This window comes from Aythya fuligula, chromosome 11 (genome assembly GCF_009819795.1).
Source record: "Aythya fuligula isolate bAytFul2 chromosome 11, bAytFul2.pri, whole genome shotgun sequence".
Taxonomy (NCBI): Eukaryota; Metazoa; Chordata; class Aves; order Anseriformes; family Anatidae; genus Aythya; species Aythya fuligula.
Window position 1 is genome coordinate 11,307,363 of NC_045569.1, and position 18,803 is coordinate 11,326,165.

The following is an 18,803-nucleotide window of genomic DNA, read 5'->3' on the forward strand; positions in this document are numbered from 1 at the left end:
TCAGCCTGAGTCACAAGAGGCGTTGAAGTTTAAAAGACAGATTCTAACGCGGGCAGGTTTGCATTTATTTATTTATTTATTTAAAAAAAAAAAAAAAAAAAAGGCTTAAAAAGGTGCCTGGCTTTCTGGAGCAGCACTCCTCCTCCCTTGGAAGCGCGCCTCCGGTCAGCCTGGTTGGTTCCTAACGTGGCGCTGGCGATGCCTCGCGAGCGGCCCCCGCCGCCGTTCCGGCCTCCCCTTACCCTCAGCACACCGGGGAGGCCCGGGCGCCCCCACCAGTCCCGTCCCGTCCCGTCCCGCCCCGAGGGCGGCCGTGAGCAGGGGCAGCGCCCCGGCGGCCCCCTCCTCCCGGGGGCGGTGCGCGCTGACGCGGCAGCGCCGCGGCTCTCCGCCGGCCGAGTCGCACAATTATGAGAAAGAGCCGCCGGGCCAAGGCCGCCGCCAGCGCTGGGTCCCGGTGCGGAGCCGAGGCAGCGCCGTCCCCCTCGCCCCCCTCTCCCCTCCGGCTCGGGAGCGTCGTCCTCGCCCGGCTCCTCTCCGCTCAGCCCCCCGCAGCCGCCGAGCTCAGCCCCGATAGATGGAGACAGGCCCCGCCACCGCCGACGCCGAACCACGAGCGGGAGCCGCCCGGCGCGAGGGGAGCCAGAGTCGGCGCCGAGACCCAGCCCGGCCCTGAGGAGAATGGTGAGGGTCCTGCCCCGGCCCCGGCCCCAGCTCCCCCGGCCCCTCGCTGGGCCGGCACCTCCCGGCCTCGCCCTCCCTCGGGGTCCCCCGTTCGCCGGGCCGAGGCTCCCTCCGCCGCCTCCGGGGCTCCTCGTGAGGTGCCCGCGGGGCGAGGCAGCGCCGCCCTGCTGCTGCCCTCAGCCCGGCCCGGCCTCCCCCCCTCGCCCCTTTTCCTCCACACAGCCGGCACCGCGGCTGCCCTTTCCGCTGGGACACCGCCTTTCGTTCCTCCCCTCAGCGTTGTCTCGACCCTTCACGGCGTTTTTGGCGAAGGGAATTCGTATAGCAGACCTGCCACTTCTCTGGGGGTGCAGCCATTCCTCCGTTTCAGTCTTCCCGACCATTTAATTTTTAAAATTTCTCCCCGTTGTCGTGTACGGCGGGGAGTGTAAACCCTTACAAAGAAGCATATGAACCTTTGCAAAGGAAACGGTTTTAATTCCAGCTCTTTTCCTGGCTGCTAATCGGTTCTTTGTCCCTATAAGTTTATTTCTTAATCGAAAGATTAATTCTTTACAGACTTTAGAGTGAACCAATTCGCTTTCAAATCATTTTGAGAATCTCAGCATGGAGTGTGAAGCCCTGGATTTCTGCAGGCTGCTCCAACTTCTAGTCAGGCGCTTTATTTAGCTTTACATAAAGTGATGTTTTATTTTGCAGTGTATTGTTCAAAACCACATGGATTCACACCTATGAATCATTTTTTTATTACATTTGTCAACTGTACAGAAATGTGTTTTTTTTTTTTTTTTTTTTTTCTTTCTAGAATCTGCAGATCCAAAACTCTTAGGAAGAAGCTGAAAGAGCAGCCTTCCATTTTTACTTGGAACAGTACTTGGTGTCTTCCACTTGATTGGTACTTGCTCTTCTCAGCAGAGGGATTTTTTATTTTTGAGTTTGGTTCTGCTGTTGTGTTAGTGCTCATGACCTAGAAATGTTCAAATCTGTCATAACAGATACCGCGTGGTATTTTGTAATTACTCTTTATTCAGCTCAGGCACACGACCTGTTGTAGAACATTCTATGCAAGTCCATTTTACTAAATTTCCCTGCTGCTCCATGACATTTCACAGTTTTTAAGAACTGCTGGATAGTGTCCAACATTAAATCAGGATTTTTTCTAAAGAGAGGGTTGTTCAGTGTGGCAGTTCTGAGAGTTCAGTCTTTTTTTTTTTTTTTTTTTTTTAATGCGTGTGGTGATAAGTGTCTGCTAGATCATCCTTCATACCTTCTGGTATGATGCCATTCTTGACTTTGCTATTTAAAGTGGGGGAAAAACCATTTGCACATGTGAAACGGTTTAGGCTGTTCTTGGACAATTTCTACCTAAGTTTCCTGGTATTTTACTTCGATTTTTGTTTGTGTTCTTGGAAGGGTAATTTTCACTTGCCATACAAATAGAAGCATCTGAAGGTACATCGAAATGAAACCTTACTTTTAACAGTTATCACTTATTTTTACATATATTCTGTCAGGTCATCCTCCAAGTTATCTGTTGGATGGAGGTACTCTATTGTATCTTAATCTTCTGTTCCTTTTCATGTCCCTCAATGATTTTTGTAGCTATTGTCTTGCTGCCTTCACCTTTCTGTGTTATCATGTCAGCCCTGCTTTCTCTGCTGCGCTGATGATAGACTTCAGCATCCAAACTCCTCTCCTTTTTTCATGGTTATCTTCACCGTTTGCTGTGCCTCCCTTTCCTGGAAGTTTTGCTTTGAGCCTAGAACTTTTCCTGCTTCTCTTTTATGTCCCTCCATGAGATCCGTTTCTATTAATGGTTTGCTTCTTGTGGACAGTCATGGCAGTGGAGTATTTTCTAAACAAACCAATGTTATTTTGAATTTACATAACTTAGGCTGGGTTTGACCATATTGGTTTGCCAATTTTACACCTGTAATGATGTAAATAAATCTGGAAGACGACTCGTCAAAAGGTTTGTGTGAAGGGAAGGGAGATGCTTTTATGGTCTACAACTTCTGTGCTTGACAGAATTTTGCATAGTAAGTTGATTTTTTTTTCCCCAGAAAGACCCTGATTAGCCTAATTAGGAGCTTAATACCTAGTTATACTAGCAGTGACACTTCGAAACTTCTGATAATGTCAGCATCTTGTCAAAACAAGCCCAAAGTTCCAGACTTTAAAGGCTTGGGGTTGGATTTTGAAATTGTGGCTTGGCTCTTAAAAATCAAGAGAATGAAATTATATACTTAACCTGAAAAATGTATCTTCAACTTCTTTTTTTAACAAGACATTTATTTCCTTTGGAATCTCTTTTCTTTTAACTGTGTCTACTTTGGCTGTGATAGTGTGTGCCATATTAATTTGCTGAAAGAGGTAACATAAGTTCTATTTTTTGTTCCACTTCTTGAAAGGCAACCAGGCAGTAAAATAACGTGTACATTTTCCAGAATTGTTACCTTTGAGGTCATGTTTCTTGTTTCTAATCTGAATAATTCGTTCTCAAGGAGACTGAGTAGGTGAACTGCTTGACATTTTAAATAATTGATTTCCAAACCTCTCTTAAAAAGGTTCAATTTCTGTCATCTGATGAGTCAGTCCTTGATTGTCTCATTTGGTTTATTAGAAACCACTTTAGCCTTCTTGCATTTTTTCCCCCTAAGCAGTCAAAATATTCAGCATTGTGTAAACTTCACAAATACTGATGCCAGGAGTTTTTAAACCATCAAGTAAAAGAGCTACTTGGTGCGTTTTTGCCTCGCTGGTTGAAATCCCAGCTGGCTTTTCAACAAATAGATTATTGAATAATCTCCTGCCACGTGTGTATTTGGATAAGACAGGTTTATGGTCAGTAAAGATAACGTTGCTTCTTACCTCCGATGCTGTCAAGTAGTGGTGGCCCTTGACAAACGGATTTGTATGCTCCACAATTAGCCCAGAAACTAGTGGGTGGGACTGCCTGACCTGTGCACAAACTCTAAAGGAGTTTGTTACTTTCTTCACATTCCCTGGCCCCACATTCTTTCTCCTCCATTGTATGCTCTGCGATCTTGTTACTCTGCTTTTTCCTGGTCAGTTGCTTTTGCAGTCTTTAAAGGAGCATGATTTCTATGCAGAATTTAGCAATTGGATTGTGCTGTTCATTTGTGCTTAGGAGAGATCTCTGGACTTGTTCAATTGATTTAGGGATAGGGAAAGAAGGGGAAAAATTACTTGCTGAGCTTCATCCTCCAGCTAACATAACAGATTACATTAAGGTGGATTTTTTGTTTCTTCTTTTGCTAAACCAGTTGGAGAGCAGAGGAATAGAAATAGCAGCTCTTTATTACAGGATTCTGAAGATTCTTTTCTACTGACATTCAAATTTCAAACACTGGCAGAGAAAACGCTCTTGGTGTTTTGTCTTGAAGTTGTTTCTTCATTTAAGGTTGTCTCTGTTTGGAAGCAACTATAGTACCATTGATCTTGTAATATCGCTTTTTTCTGAATTTGTGTGTTTAAGTAAAGGCATGCTTTTTTAATAGCTTGACTGATCATCAGAAAGTAATAACGAAGTCAGAGTAAATGTTAGTCTCTTGATTAAAGGTCATTTTCCCTTTTCCCCTCTAATGAAAGTTAAAAGGGAAGAGTTCACTTGGCTTAATCCTATCTTTTTTGCTCAGATAATTAGAGTGTGCAGGTAATGGCGTCATGTTAATATGTCATGATCCAACCTATCTTGACATTGATCTATCTAATTCTTGGATTCTGTTATTTTTATTACACTAAGCTCAGCTTTTCTTTCACTTAAATTGTAGATGTATTTGTATTTAAAACAATACGAAGTTTACCTGACAAAAGAGCAAAAAAAAAAAAAAAAGTAATTCCCCCCATACCTGTGTATCAGCCATCCTGGCTCCCTGATGTGGCTCACCATGGGATTAGGTGGGAATCGGAGCTGTGGTGCGAGACAAGAGGCAGGCTGCAACCTCCTGGTAGCTCCTCCTGGAACTTCAAACCTCTCATCTCTCTGGATGGGGCCACAGGCCTGGCAGTGGCAGTTCGGAGACTGAACTTCATCCCAGCTGTTGCACTGATTGAGGGTAGCCTGTTTGTTTGTTTGACGAATGGTAGGGTTATGGGTTTGGTTTGTTTGTTTCCCAGCCTTCTTTACACCTATATTTTGACTAATGTGTAAAGTGGATGCAAGCTGTTTGAAGCAGGGGTGCAAGCTACTTTCTTTAATTAGCAGCTTTGCTGGAGCCACGGTGCTGCTCGAATTTTTGTTTGTTTTCCCCAGCTGCTCTAATTCATGCACAGCAGTAGGAGATGCAGGTTGTCTAATAGCTGTTAGGCAAGCAGAGGAAATTTCTTGCCTCTCTGTTCTTTCCAAGGAGAGGGCAGTGCACGCCTGATGGGATAATGAAAAAGAAAATCAAGACAGAAACTGATCAGTAAGCACTGTTCAGTTACCTGTAACAGTATCCTTTTCTTGCTTCCCAAGACATGGGGGGAAAAAGTGTTTTAAATGTATGGGAGATCCAGGTAGAACGCTAGCTGTGTTGCTGACTGTGGTGCTGATATTTCCAAAAAGCTGTCATATTCAAGGACTAGAATACTTAAATGTGAAAAGTGCTTTGACAACATATGATATGAGGTCGTTGCAGGAAAAGTCTGTAAGACAAATGAAGTCGTTGATTGCTGAGGAGAATGGAAAGTATGGTAACAACCAGATAGCACGTTAGAACTGATTGCACCTATAAACCAAGTTAGGCATTTTCCCCCTTACCTAGAAGAAAATTCAGATGTTGCTGAGGTGGTGGGTTTGGATTAAACCTTAATTCTGGGATTTTTTTTTTTTTTTCCAAAACAAATACTGAAATAATGCACATCATTTCCTTAAAAATTGTTTCAGTAAAGTCAGATCAAAGTTACGGGTTATTTAACATTATTAACAGTATTTATTTTGTTCAAATGCACATAATATGTTTTGCAAAGAGTGATTTGGCAATTGACTAATATATACAAAGAGTACGGGTAGATGTATGCATGTACTTTGTCTACGTCTGAAAATTACACTTGTGAATTTTATCAATGTCTAGACTCACTGCTAACACGTATAATAGCAACTCAGGACTTCACACTTTGAAGCAAACTATAAAAGTAACAGACCTAGAAAAGATATGCTCAGTGGCATGTTTGGTTTAGAGGGGAAATATGGAATCGTTTTTGAAGCTCTTCCTCAAGAGCCATTTCTTATCTCTAAGCCAGCACTACTGCTTGTCTTCTTTTGAAGTTGTCTCCCTTCTTTTGAGAGTGACATTTGAACCCGATGTAAAACATGCTCAGATGTGGGATTAACAGTTCTAAAATGTATTCTTAACAGTTCTTGGATGTATTTTCTGAAAGATCTGAACTCAGTTAAAACATGCTGGCCAACTAAACAAGAATTGACTATTCTGAACGCTGAACTTTGGAAATGACAAAGGAGCTCCCAGCTACCCTGCAGCTGCTGAGTGACATTGAAGCTCCTTTTAATCTCTTCCAACAGCTGGATGAGTTCCCAGATATGTGACTTTGATGCATCCTCCATCATATGGGTTACCTCCTCTTTTCTTGCTTTCTTGCTTTTCTTCCTCCCTAAAGGAAAAACACCTTGCACCCGAGCTTGTCTTGCAGCAGGGGTGACCAGGGTCCTGATGGCAGCTGGCAGGGCCCCGGGGCTGCGGGTCCCAGAGCTCCGAAGTCATCGTTAACCCGGCGCTGGTGCCGCAGGCTGCAGAAGCCCTGGGTTGCAGAAACCCCTTGATGTGGCTGGCACTCGTGGATGTGAGTGTGTGTGTAAGGCAGGGGAGGCCCCTCTCTGGATTTGACATCTTTGGAGTTGTTTCAAGGTCTTTGGCAGCCTGGGCAGTGGTACTACAATATACATACTCCCTTGTGCACCAGTACATTCCTGATTGAGAATACTTTCTCAGTTACAGCTATAAATTGATTTAATCTAATTCTGTCTTTCACCATAACATAACTCTGTAAGCTTCAAGGCTTGGGAAAGTGTGGGTTACAGCTTAGTCAGTCGTAACACAATGGCTGTTGCAATTGGATACTAGCCTGTGTTTCATGCTTCGTTCCCACTTCTCTCTCTGTAGACAGGTGCTTATTTTCTTAATCTTATCTACTTGATTCTTGTCACCTTTGCTAAGAACAGAAACAGTGTTTTCACTTCATAGTCCACTGTGTTGGATGTCCATGTTTGACAGTTCTTAATCCTAGTATCTGCTGAATTTTCCTCCTCCTAATCTTAATACTGCAAAAATGCTAACCAATTTTTATGAAATGCAGACATGACAAACTAAATTTTTAACATTTAAACTTATCCCTTCTGTAAATGAGTTTTTAGTTGATCTGTTAGGAATGCTTTATTTCAGAAGCACTTAACTGCCTAAGAATTTATAGACTCAGGGCACCTTTAGAAGTAGTATAAGTTAACAGTCCAGGTCTTTCCATGATTACTCACTTCGTTGACAGTTTATTTCCCAAGGCTGACTTAGAGTACCCAAGGTGCGGACGTGTGTTACAGGGTAATAACTTCAGATACGACCAAAGTTGATGGTCAGGACCATAACATCTTTAATAGCCACTCCCAGATCTGTCAAAAGTCATCTGAAAGGTGTGGTTGTAGCCCAGTATAACCCCAGCTAAGCCTAGGCTGTCACCCTTGCACCCCTCCCTTTGTGCTTCACTCCGCTCAGTTGCTCAGCTGTTTCAAGGATCTGAATGAATAAAAATGTAATCTAATCACTTCCTTTTTTTTTTCTTCCTTTGAGGATTAATTGTTTTGCTGGTCATTTCCCTGAATCGGCTCTCCATGTGACTGCATAAATGCTAGTGTTGGTATGAGACAGTTGGATCATGTTCAGAGTCTTAGAAAGATGGGACGTGACACCCCAAACTTGACATCAGCTGTGAATTTGCTGCGGAAGCTTGCTCTGAGATGTTTGAGAGTTGATCTGTGCCATCACATTAGTAAGTGTCCGATTAGTCAGTGTGTCACTTACTCTTCATGAGTGTTTTCTAAATGTTACAGCCTTGTATGCAGCCTTGTGTGCTGCCATGGATGGAGCTGTGCCATCACGAGTCAGGTTCTGTAGCCTCTTCAAAATACAAACCAAATTGCACTGCAGACCTTGTCTAATTGTACTGTAGGCATGTGGTAGCTATGCTGGCATAGTTATGTATCTACATTCTGGTTTAGAGAGGATGTTTTTCTTTACCTTGCTTTTTGAACGCATTCTACCAAATATGAGTAAAGTAACCTTTTTTCACAGATCCACTGTGCTGTAGTTTTTCTTTGTGAACTGAGCCCCCATCGAGATGGGTATGACTCCTCCTCCCCCTCCCATCAAGTTTATTCTATTGGCAAATGATCCACTGCTGGTAACCTGTCTCATAAAACAAAATATTTCTAGATTTTTTTTTTCTTCATGATCTTAACATGCTATTTACTTGTTTTTCTTAGGGCTATTCCCATCCCTGTTTAACTTTCTGAAAAAGTTGAACCAATTCATTTGGGGTAGGAGAGAGTGGAGCTGCATTCTGCTGTGTTCGATAAAGCTCAGCACGGCAGCCGTGTGACCAAGTTCAAAGGCGGTCATGTTGATGTACCGCGTAATTAAAACTGCATGTCTAATTAGCTTTGTGTAGTAAGCTCAATCCAGTATAGTAGTTTGTGGCTAGAGCCGGTCTGAAAATGCTCAGCTTCCTTTCAAAGCCTGTCCCAGTGGCTGCTGTGATCATGCAAATGCGTAGTTGGGCATAACTTCAATCACCTGAGTAGGTTGTTATGTGCTTAAGTGAGACATGATTGGAGCCTAAAAATACCAGTTGTGTAATTGCAGAACTGTTAATCAACTTTCTCTTCAATTATAAAAATTAGTTAATCTACAAAAGAGGATGCAGTTAACGAGGTTTTAAATTACAGAGTATTGCCAGTTTGTCGTTGGTTCCCTGACTGCAGTGCTGTCCAAATGGTAGTTTCCAGAGCAAATTTAAAAAAAAAAAAAAAAAAACAACATGTAACTGAAAGCACTGGAAACCTTTCTGGCTGGGGGTGAGTCTCAGACAAAAAGCTTGTGATTTATTTTGGAGGAATTCCTGCTCATAGTAGTAATCTCATGCTAGGGAAGGAGTAAATCACTGATACCAAAGCTGACAAATATCCTAGACAACTTTCAAGGAACTTAGACTTGTCTGGTGTTGTGATGCCTCTGGATGGATGTTCAACAAGTTGGAAGAGGTTTGTTCCCAATTTCACAAGCTGTAGTTTACTGGCTTCTTAACTGTGCTGCTGACAATGTTTGTGGGGTTACGCTGTGCACTAGTCCATGTGGCAGCCCTTCTGGCACGTACCTTGGCCTGTGTGAGAGGCACTAAGCAAAGTTGTGCAGCCTGGGATGGACATTAACCTCCTAAACTGGCCTTGCAGCCAGAGGCATTGAAAAGTGAAGTATCCCCTAACTAACCTTTGTCCTTTTAATTTGTTCCAACTTCAGAAATGCTTTTGATGAGGATTTACGCCTTTGCTTCATTGAGCAATTTGCCTGACTTTTTCTTTCTTTTATGAAACTCTTATGCAGAAAAATCCTTTGGAGTTTTCAAGCCATAGGAAAAACAGTTTGTCTGCATGCAGTTTTCTTCATCATTTCTACCTCTGTGTGTAGAACCTGGGCACTCTTCACTGCGAAATTCTTTGTAATTGTTTCAGATGCACTAATAGAACGATGTGGTGTTGTTAGGTTGGTTATATAGGGAAATAGGACAGAAAACACTAATCATTCTTGTCCCAGTTTCGGCCCCAAGCTAGTGTTACAAGTGACTGTTCTGCTGCTAACAAACGAGTCGTTGTTTGGATGCGTCAGCGTGGTTGTGCTTGCTGTTGTGTGGACTATGAGAAGTGTTTGGTGTGAATATAGTCATAGCACCTTGCTGGACTACATGATACAAACAGCTGGGCTTCCTTCCTGGTGTAGGAAATACACAAGACAACTTGTGCCTTCAAGAAAAATCCTGTTTTCATTTGTAGAAAAATGTTTTTGGATCACATTCAGACAGGCAATCTGCAGGAGGATACAGGTAGACTTTGAAGAGAGGGGGAGGATTATTCACAGAAGCTGATGAGGCACTGAGTCTCCCTGGGCTTGCTGAGCTGAGACTGAGGGGGATTCAGAGCAGCTCTTTGCTTCTTTTTGCAGAGAGAACCTACAAAAATTAACATTGCTAAGTTAAAGTTAGTCTTTTTGACTATTCTCCTGGGTGTCATTACTGGATTTTTCACAGTTTTTCTGACACATATAAAGAGCTTGTATGTAGGACAAGAAAAATCTTTTGTGATTAATTAATGTATTAGTTAGTTGGGTTTTAATTATACAATGAGTTAAGAAAAGAAAGTCTTCAGTGCCAGATCAGAATGAAAGCTATTCTCAAACGCGGGATATCTGCTCACCTAACGCGTGACCTTAGGCAATACGTTCTTGCTTTGTTGGCAGCTCTCCAAGAAGTAAACACCATCTTAGCTACCTTTCCTTCCTGAACATCAGCATGCCGTTGCTTAAAAAGAAAGCCTTTTTGAATGACAGGTTTGTGATCTTTTCTTGGATGCCTCAAGTACGTGTGCTTTGGGGGATTATTTTGTTTTATCTTGACAGTACGCTTAGATCAGCTCGTGCTGTTTGCTAGCCCAGTAGTTTACTGCTGCCAAAGGGGCTGTCCTAATTCCCTTGTTCCCACCCTGATCATGGCCATGTGGTCCTTTCCCCTGCCTTAGTTTTTGCATCTGAATCATTTCATTCTGATGTCAAAGCTACTCGCTGTTTTCCTGGAAATAACATTGCTGGTTTAGGAGACAAATCAGTTCTCCGAAGGACCAGTATGTGACTGCTGGTGTGAGGGGCAGTGGCACGTGTCTGGGGAAAGGGTGGGAGAGCAGAGTGGTGACTTGCTCTGCTTGTCCTCTCTGACTGAGCCTTTGCTGTATAATTTTAGGAATTGCATCTGTTAAAACAAAGATTTTTTCCTATGTATCTTGGTTTTGCTGTTGCCAGGACTTCCACTTACTTACTCTTGCTTCTGTTTTTCTAGAATTCTGGTCTGCCTTCACTCCTTTCCCTCAGTCAGCCAGCAAGGAGCTCAGTGTAGTATGTGACAGCATAGGTATGGCTTTGTGCCACGTGCCCCTCAACATTGGTGAGTTTTACTGGAAGCCAGTATGTTGGAAAAAAAAGAAACTAAACAGAAAACATTTATGAAGTGGAAGTGGTATTCTGATCTTTTCCATATCACTTATTTTCCTTCCCCCTACCACCTGAAAAAAAAAAAAAAAAAAAAAGGCTACTTGCTTTTCAGAATATACTCTAAAAATCATATTTGTAATTTGTGTGTGATTATTTAGATTTGCAATGCTTAACATAGTTACGTTGCAGGTAGCTTGGTTCTTTGGGTAGCCTGCTCTTCTGCATCAACATTTGGTGGGAGAGCTGGAAAAACTGTAGTTTCTTCCATCTGCTCAAGTAGAGGATAACTTTATCGCTGTGCCTCTAACAAAAAACAAGTGAGAGGGTTAAGATGGTAAACTACATCCTGGGGAGCTACCTGCACTGCTTCAGTGTCCCTTCAGTTAGTGAGCAGTCATTTGGAATGGATGTCTGTCTACATTCCAAATTCTTCTTGGGATGCATTTAGTTTTCCCTACTGGAGGAAAAAAGTTTTTTTGTCCCCACAGGTGATTCTGCTTTTTAGTTGACACAGTCTAACTTGGTGAATCAGCATTTCAAGTCCATACAAGTGCTCAATTAGAGTTTTGTATTTTTGGGTTGAGTGCTCGGCTTGGGGACTCAGGCTTGCTGAGGCAGCCCGGTAAGAGCAGGATTAGAGAGAAACTTTTTGCATTAGAGCTGACCAGAGCTAGATTAAGCCTGTGCTTAAGAACTACAAAAAAGCACAGATATCCTAATTACTACTGCAATGTGCATGTGAAGGGTTGTGTGATTGGAAGTGGTGTAGTGGTTTTGGTAATTTTTGCAGTGAAATGGAGCACTTCAGCAGCCTGAGTATTGACTTGAAGATAAGATGAATGATTTTAAGCTCTCACACAGTACATTGCATTGTGTAGGTTTTACAGCTCCAGCTATGATTTTTAAAATAAGTACCCAGGGAGAAGGATGTAAAACTGTAGTTGAGACTTTTAAAACCCACTAGTAATAAAATGGCTGAATGCTAATGGGAGAGTTGGTTTAAAAGAGTATTTCAGCAGTCAGCATCAGGTTGTGATGGAGAGCTTGATTTTCATGTAAGACTTCCTTTGTGAGAAGTTAACAAAATAAGACTGGGTAGCTCAAACAACTGATTGTTCCTCTCAGAAGCAGAGGGTGGAAATTTTTGAAGTGCCTAAATGAGCATTATGTATTATTTCAGGCAGTAACTAGCTGCTTTAACATTTGCCTAAATAAACCCCGTTAAATTTTTTTTTGTTTGCACTTTTCTAGAATAAACAGAAACTACCCACATAGTTTTAGTGGGGAACTTTATCTTCTGATAAGGATTTCGGCCCGTGGATGTCTCTAGAATGCTGTCACGCTGCTTAGGCCCAGAGATGAGGGCTGCAGTCAGTGCGCACTCTTGAGCAATTGCCTGCTTATCTAGCTCTGTTATGATAGTGCTTTGTCCTGACAGGCAATGAAAGCGTAACTGAACCTGTAGCTCTTTGTTAATGAGCTGAATTTAAGAATAGTGAAATTTTCATAATTCTATAGTAGGTGAGCTATTCTGTGGCAAATTCTTGTTTTCTTTCTCCCCAGTCAATCTACTTTCTCCGTTCTATTTTAATCTCTAACAACTCTGTTTGCCATAGAGAGTTGACTGAAATGGTTGCTTCCCCTAGTGTAGCTAGCAAATTTTGGCATATTTTGCATGCACACATGTACAGGCAGGTACAATATAGAGAACAGGGGTAAAGACAATTTACCCTGTCACACCTGCGTGGTCCTATCCATGAGTAATGCATCTGTTCCACTTCCCAAGAAAGCAAAGTGGTTCAGAGATTGTATGACTAATTCCTGTCTCCCTCAGACATCATGTTGAATGCTACCATTTTAATACTAAGCTAGTATTAATGATTTTTCTGCTCTGAGATGACTTGTGTAACTTCTATAAAGTGCCTTTTAAATAGTACTTGCCAGTAAAGCAAACAAAATTCCTGATCTATTTCAGGTGGTTCTTTGCATTCTTGCTGATAGGCCTCCTTCCTAATGCTGGTAGTTTTCATTATGAACATAAATTGGTTCTCCTTCTTTACTCTGTCTAAAGGCAAGTTATGTTAAATTTCATCATCCCTAGCAGTGATCTGATGCTGTCACCTATTTTGCATGTAGGCTAATGTGTTATTTTGCTCTTCCCTCTCACCTATGCTACTCAGAGAAATAATGATCTGTAGTAATTTAAAGTATAAGGCTTCCTGTTCTCCTGTTCTGTGTGTTTTTTTTTTGTTTGTTTGTTTTTTAAGGAATTCAGAGGGTTGTCCGAGGCCAGCTATGTCAACCATCCCTTAGTGATAAGATGTTTCCATTGCTCTAGTGAGTTAATAATAGCCTACATAGGTCAGCAGGCACCAAAATCCATACTGTGATGACAGAGAAGTACCTTTCTTCATATGACATTAAAAATATGTCAGATATGTCAATGGAACAGGCTAAGAAGTTGTAGAGCAAGACCAACAACATGTACAATTCCAGTTTGCTTTCGTAGCTCTTACATGCTTTAGCATAAAATGCATTAATCAGACGTTCGTGTACTTCATGAACCAGAAAGGGAGGACCTCCTTTGAATCTGCAGCTCAAATAAAGTTGAAATGTATCTTTGCATTAGGTGAGGTGAACTCACAGCCTGTATGCTGTCTATGAATAGCGGCAGCCAGAGCTGAGCTTTTTTTTTTTTTTTCATCTGGGAGCAATTAAGAAGAAAATTGAAGGTAGGATTAATTATTTGGCTGGTGGCAGGAACCTTTTCCTAGCACTGTATTTCCTGAGGTGACCACTGTTAACTCCTTTTTCAAGTCTGTGATTTGTACTCCCCGCGTGATGGGGAAGGAACTGGAAATCGCTCGGGGAGGACAGCCAACAGATCCAGGCTGTGCTGATTGTTTTACCTGTGATAACTTGCTCTAAGCCTTATTCCTGGAAAAAAAAAAAAAAAAAAAAAAAGAGTTCGTAGGATTGCCTGTTCATACATCCTGTGTGACATATGCGAGGTAAGTAAGCCCAGCACTTGCCAGAAAGGTGAAGTATGAACTGAGCTAAGCAGTAAATCTCATGCAGTAAATTTGGTGAGCCAGGATACGCAAGGATCTCAGCAGACATGCCCAGTATGGCCCACTGGGCCCTGCAGGAAGAATGGCCATCCTTGATGAAATGAGTTGACCCACTTGGCATCACTTCTTTGCCATGTTGTGAAGTAGGCTGACTTAACTTTACCTTCCTACTGGTCTTATTTAAGAGTGTGTGTAGGCTTGCAATCTGCAAGCAGTAAGATAGATTAGAACAGCAATAAGCTTCAGATAAATCTGTGCTGAGAGAAGTGAAGACGATGCAAAGTATGCCATTTTATCGCTGTAGGTGAGGAAGGAAAAGTAGGCTGTGTCTTTAAAAATGTAAGACATTTGGGGTTGGTTTATATTAGTGACTGGAAATCCTTAAAAATAGGTTTTGAAGAAGGTATGTACTTTGACTCTGTGTATTTTAGAATCTCTCATTTGAACAAAGTGAAGTGACTATTAAAGTTAAAAATGCTGGGTGAAAAGCTGTATCTATATTTCAGTGTGGTTATTACCACGTGCTCTCTTTCTATCCTTCTGTTTCAAGACTCTCATCAGAAATGAAGGTTTTAAATTTTGGGGAGTGAAGAATTCCTTTTATCTCCTTTGAAAACTCAGTGGGCTAATTCCTGGTTTGTTGCTTCTACATCATAGCTTTGATATAAACTTTTGATTTTTTTTGTGGAATACATTGAAATGTGTTTGGTCTGGAAGTCTATAGAAAACCAATTTTAGATTCTTCAGTAGAGCTGATTTTTTTTTCTTGATATTTCATTAGTATTGAGGATTCAAAATGTAAACTACATTGAAATCAATTTACTTACTCTGGTTTACAACAGCGAAACTGTTTTACCTTCTTCTGTTTTCTTAACAAAATTCCAAATTTCTGTTGATTAAAGCTGGGACACAAAAAGCAATATAGAGCATCTGCCCCTTCCCTCTTCTCCTCCCACGTATAGGATACTTTGGTTTGCATTTGCTCTGAGTTGCCCATTGCAAGATCTCTTCTGCAGGTAGAAAATATCTTCCCCCCATAATGTGGATAAAATGAATCAAGTCTGAACTTAGTAAAAATGTCCCAAGAATACAAGATCTGTGGGTTTTATTCTGGTGTATCAGGATTAAAAATAAGAGCTTCAGAGTGTTAAGTTCTGTGTATGAACTTATGGTTGCCTGACTTGAATGAGTCTACCAAGTATAACCAACTCTATTTTATGCTGTGTGATTTGCTTGGTGGAGAAACTCCCACAGGAGCTGCCCATTCTCTAAATAGTACATCGGAATCATTTTCATCAAGTTTGAGGGAGTGCTGAAAAAATCCCTTTTGACAAAGTATTCTTTGCATCCAAAACTGCAGACGGATTTGGTGAGTTAAGTGGTGACCGTGTTACGTCAGAGAAGAACTTGGCAAAACAATAGCCACTCTGTTAGAGACCTGGATTGCTGTGAAAACTGTTCAGAGCAAATCTCCTGAACTGTTTAATAAAGAATAGGATTGTTGAAGATCTGTTTTCAGCACTAAGGGAGCCATTGATACGAAGATTCCTATCTGTGCTTGCTGGCTCAGTTGAGGTCTGTTTCTGAATGTGCTGTGCAGTAGGATCGGCAGATGATGTTCTTTGAGTGCCCTTTTTCCTCCTTGCTTCCTCAACTTTTTTTTTTTCTTAAGTAAAAATATTGTGTGTTTTTGTTTTTACTGTTGAGCACAGTATTTTCTAGTGATATCTTCACTGGAGAAACATTTCAACCTAGAAAACTAGAGGTGTTCAGTTTCTTAGGAGTGGAGTTCAGCCAGGTGAACTGTTCTGCTCAGAACAGGATCTTCAGCACAGCCGAGACACTGTGTGCGCGATGGGATCTGTCTGTGTCTGGGCCATTCAGGTTTGCTGGCAGAAGGTGTCCCAGCATGTGTGTGTGTGAGGAAGATAAATAACTTTTTCTTGTAGATGAGGCTAGTAGTTGTTTCAAAGTGATAATAAAATAACCCTGGACTGCAGGTAAAATGCCCTTGCAAAAAAAAAAAAAAAAAAAAAAAATAATTTCTACAGTATTAAACAACAGTTTTAGGTTAATACATTATCCTTCATTGTTCAGGGTGACATTTTGTATTTCATTTTCCATGGGGATATACCAAAGCACTCTGTATAAATATGACTGGCATTATGACGCTCTTTAGGTGTATTATTTTTCTGGTACTGCACATATCCCCCAGTTACTAGAACAATTGGTAAGACTTAGTGATATTCTAATAATTGATTCAACAAATTTTGAAGCATTTTTGCATTCATTGCATATTCTGTGGAGAGGCAGTGCTGTTATTCTTCAGCAGTCTTTATATATAGTTTTTAATGCTAGCTCACTAAATGTTTTGTATTCTTCCCCCCTCCTTTAAAAAAGGCAAAACAAAGCAAACAGTAATTACAGAGGTATATAATTTTAAATTGAAAGGAAAGCAAGTGAATTAAATGTCTGGTTTGCTGGAGCCAAGAGTTTAAAATGAATGCTAGCAAATACATGGCATCAAGTTGCCTATCTTTTTTCTTTTCTCCTCTCATCTGCTTACACACTTAATGTTAGCTAAAGGAGTTCTGAAGACTGCAGGCGGTTAAACGTTTCCTTGAGGAAATGAGTTGTACTCTCTTAGGATTTTTCAATACAAAACGTTAGATATTTTCTTTGGGATATGTATGCATAACTGCCTTTCCGATATCTCCACCCCATACGCGGGCTTTGTTCCTGGCTTATCCTGGACTGCGCGTTTTCAGTATTGTTCAGTTAACCTGTGGTGAGAACAAGTCCAGTGCTCTTCTCACTGCTGTAAGGGCTGGAAGCCCTTGCTGGAAATCTTTGCAGTGAGATCAAGCACAGATTTTGTTTGCATCACTTCTTTCCACAAGAAGTTTTATGAATTCTAAACTATTTGATATGCATTAACTTATTTTGATACCATGTTTGTCCTAGTTGCTTGGCTTTCTTTGTTTTTATTCAGCCATGGAGCACAAAAGTGGTAAGACAAAGGTTTGTATGGATTTTCTGCCTTTAAGCTGTAGCTACAGGAGCTGAGTGCTCTAGTAGGTGTTAGCTGGGCAGGGATCACAGCTCAGTCCCATGACACACCACGCTTGACCAACGGAGTGGGTTTCTTAGATAAGAGATTCTCTTGTAAATCATACAGTGTGTGTGCAGTGTAAGTAGTTACATAAAAAGTAGCAACTTATTTGTGGATGTTTCCTTGAATAGACAAGCTAAGGGATGTTCTTGAGTACAAAATGTCTTTATGCAGATGTTTTAAAATTTATTTTCTTGGTTGTAAGAGGCCTAGACTGATAGGACTGCTCTATGGTAGCACTAGCATGAGTAATCATGCTGCAGAGGCTTTCCGTTGTATTTTCTTGTTTTCAGGCTTGCTGAGACTTTCCATTATTGTTCCTTGCCCAAATAGAAAACTCAACCTTTTGGAAAATTGGAGGCAGTAAGGAAAGTCTTTTATTTTTAAATAAAGGAAAAATAAAATTGGGAGATCTTTTCCTTTAAAAACTATTGCATTTATTGAACTCTAACATGGTATAAGCAAAGATTTGAAAGTTGGAATACGAGATGCCATAGAAGTGGATGTAACTTCTCAATTTGAAAACAAGGTTTATGCAATCAGTAGATGAAATCTGTATTATCAACCGTCCACAAAAGTAATAGTCTGTAATACGACTTCTGTTTTAAATCCAGGTCAGCTGTTTTGCTTTATTAAAAAAAAAAAAAAAAAAAAAAAAAGTAGTCAGCAGCACTTCTAGGTTGGTATGTAGTATTGCAGATTCAACAGTCTATATTTGGGGTAAGTTTAAACTTATATTTTTAACAAGTATTCTATAATTTAGGATCCTTCAACAGTATGAAATGCTATAAATGAGGAGAAAGAATAAGTTGGAATCCTTCTGTATGTCAACAAGTTTGTGATTGTCAGCCATACTAGTACATTTAGGTCTGTCAAATTTGTGTTTGTTGAATCATGCAAGTTTTTTTTTTAAGATCTGTATAGATCTTTTGTGTTCGTCAGGAAAATAATTCACGCCAAAGTTGTTGGATAAACTTGGAGAATTTCAGAATAGCTTGATAAGGCATTGCAGTATGTGGTGTTTTTTTTTTTTTTTTGAGACCTGATCTCATGCTGTACTTTGCTTCTTTTCATTTGTAACCTGTTATATAAAAACAAACATGAACTTAGTTAACTTTGTGTTAAATGTTTCATTCTACAAAGAGACTTACTAGAAGTATCCATCACGAATTTCACTAAAGATAACATAAAGAGTTCCACAAATCTTAGGCAGGGATACTTAAATTATTTATATTATTGATACTTTGGAGTGCTAATGCTATTGTTGAAGCAAAAATAACTAATGCCTAAGAAGGTCCTGGGAAAATTTCTACCTGCTTTGAAAGGCTGTGGGGTTATTTTGGCATTCAGATCCTTCCAGAAGTTGGAAGTCCAGTAGTCAGGTATGTTCTCTGTAGTTAGTAGTTCAGCAAATACTTGTATGCATTTTGTTTCAAATGTCAATTATAATTGTTTCAGCACTTACGAAACTTTTGAAAGGACTTATTTATTGGAAGTAGTTTAAAGTACTTCCTTTAACCATGACCCCAGGGTTAATATATCTCTTCTAGCTTACTGAATCAGATCCGTGTGTTCTGTTTGTTGAAGTTCTTTCAGAAATATGGAAATACACTGTGAATTTTGTCTAGTGAGAAATCAGTGCAACCAGAGTTAAGGTACTTTGCTTCTCCC

General features: G+C 40.7%; 1 protein-coding gene across 1 annotated transcript in view; it reads left to right on the top strand.

Annotated features, from left to right (window-relative positions):
* Positions 1 to 427: 427 nt before the first annotated feature.
* TRPM7 (transient receptor potential cation channel subfamily M member 7) overlaps positions 428 to 18,803 on the top strand; it is a 53,883-nt gene continuing 35,507 nt past the window's right edge. The window contains exon 1 of the mRNA XM_032194677.1: positions 428 to 684. Coding sequence (XP_032050568.1) covers positions 682 to 684 — 3 coding nt within the window. The 5' untranslated portion in view covers positions 428 to 681. The remainder of the gene's footprint in view (positions 685 to 18,803) is intronic.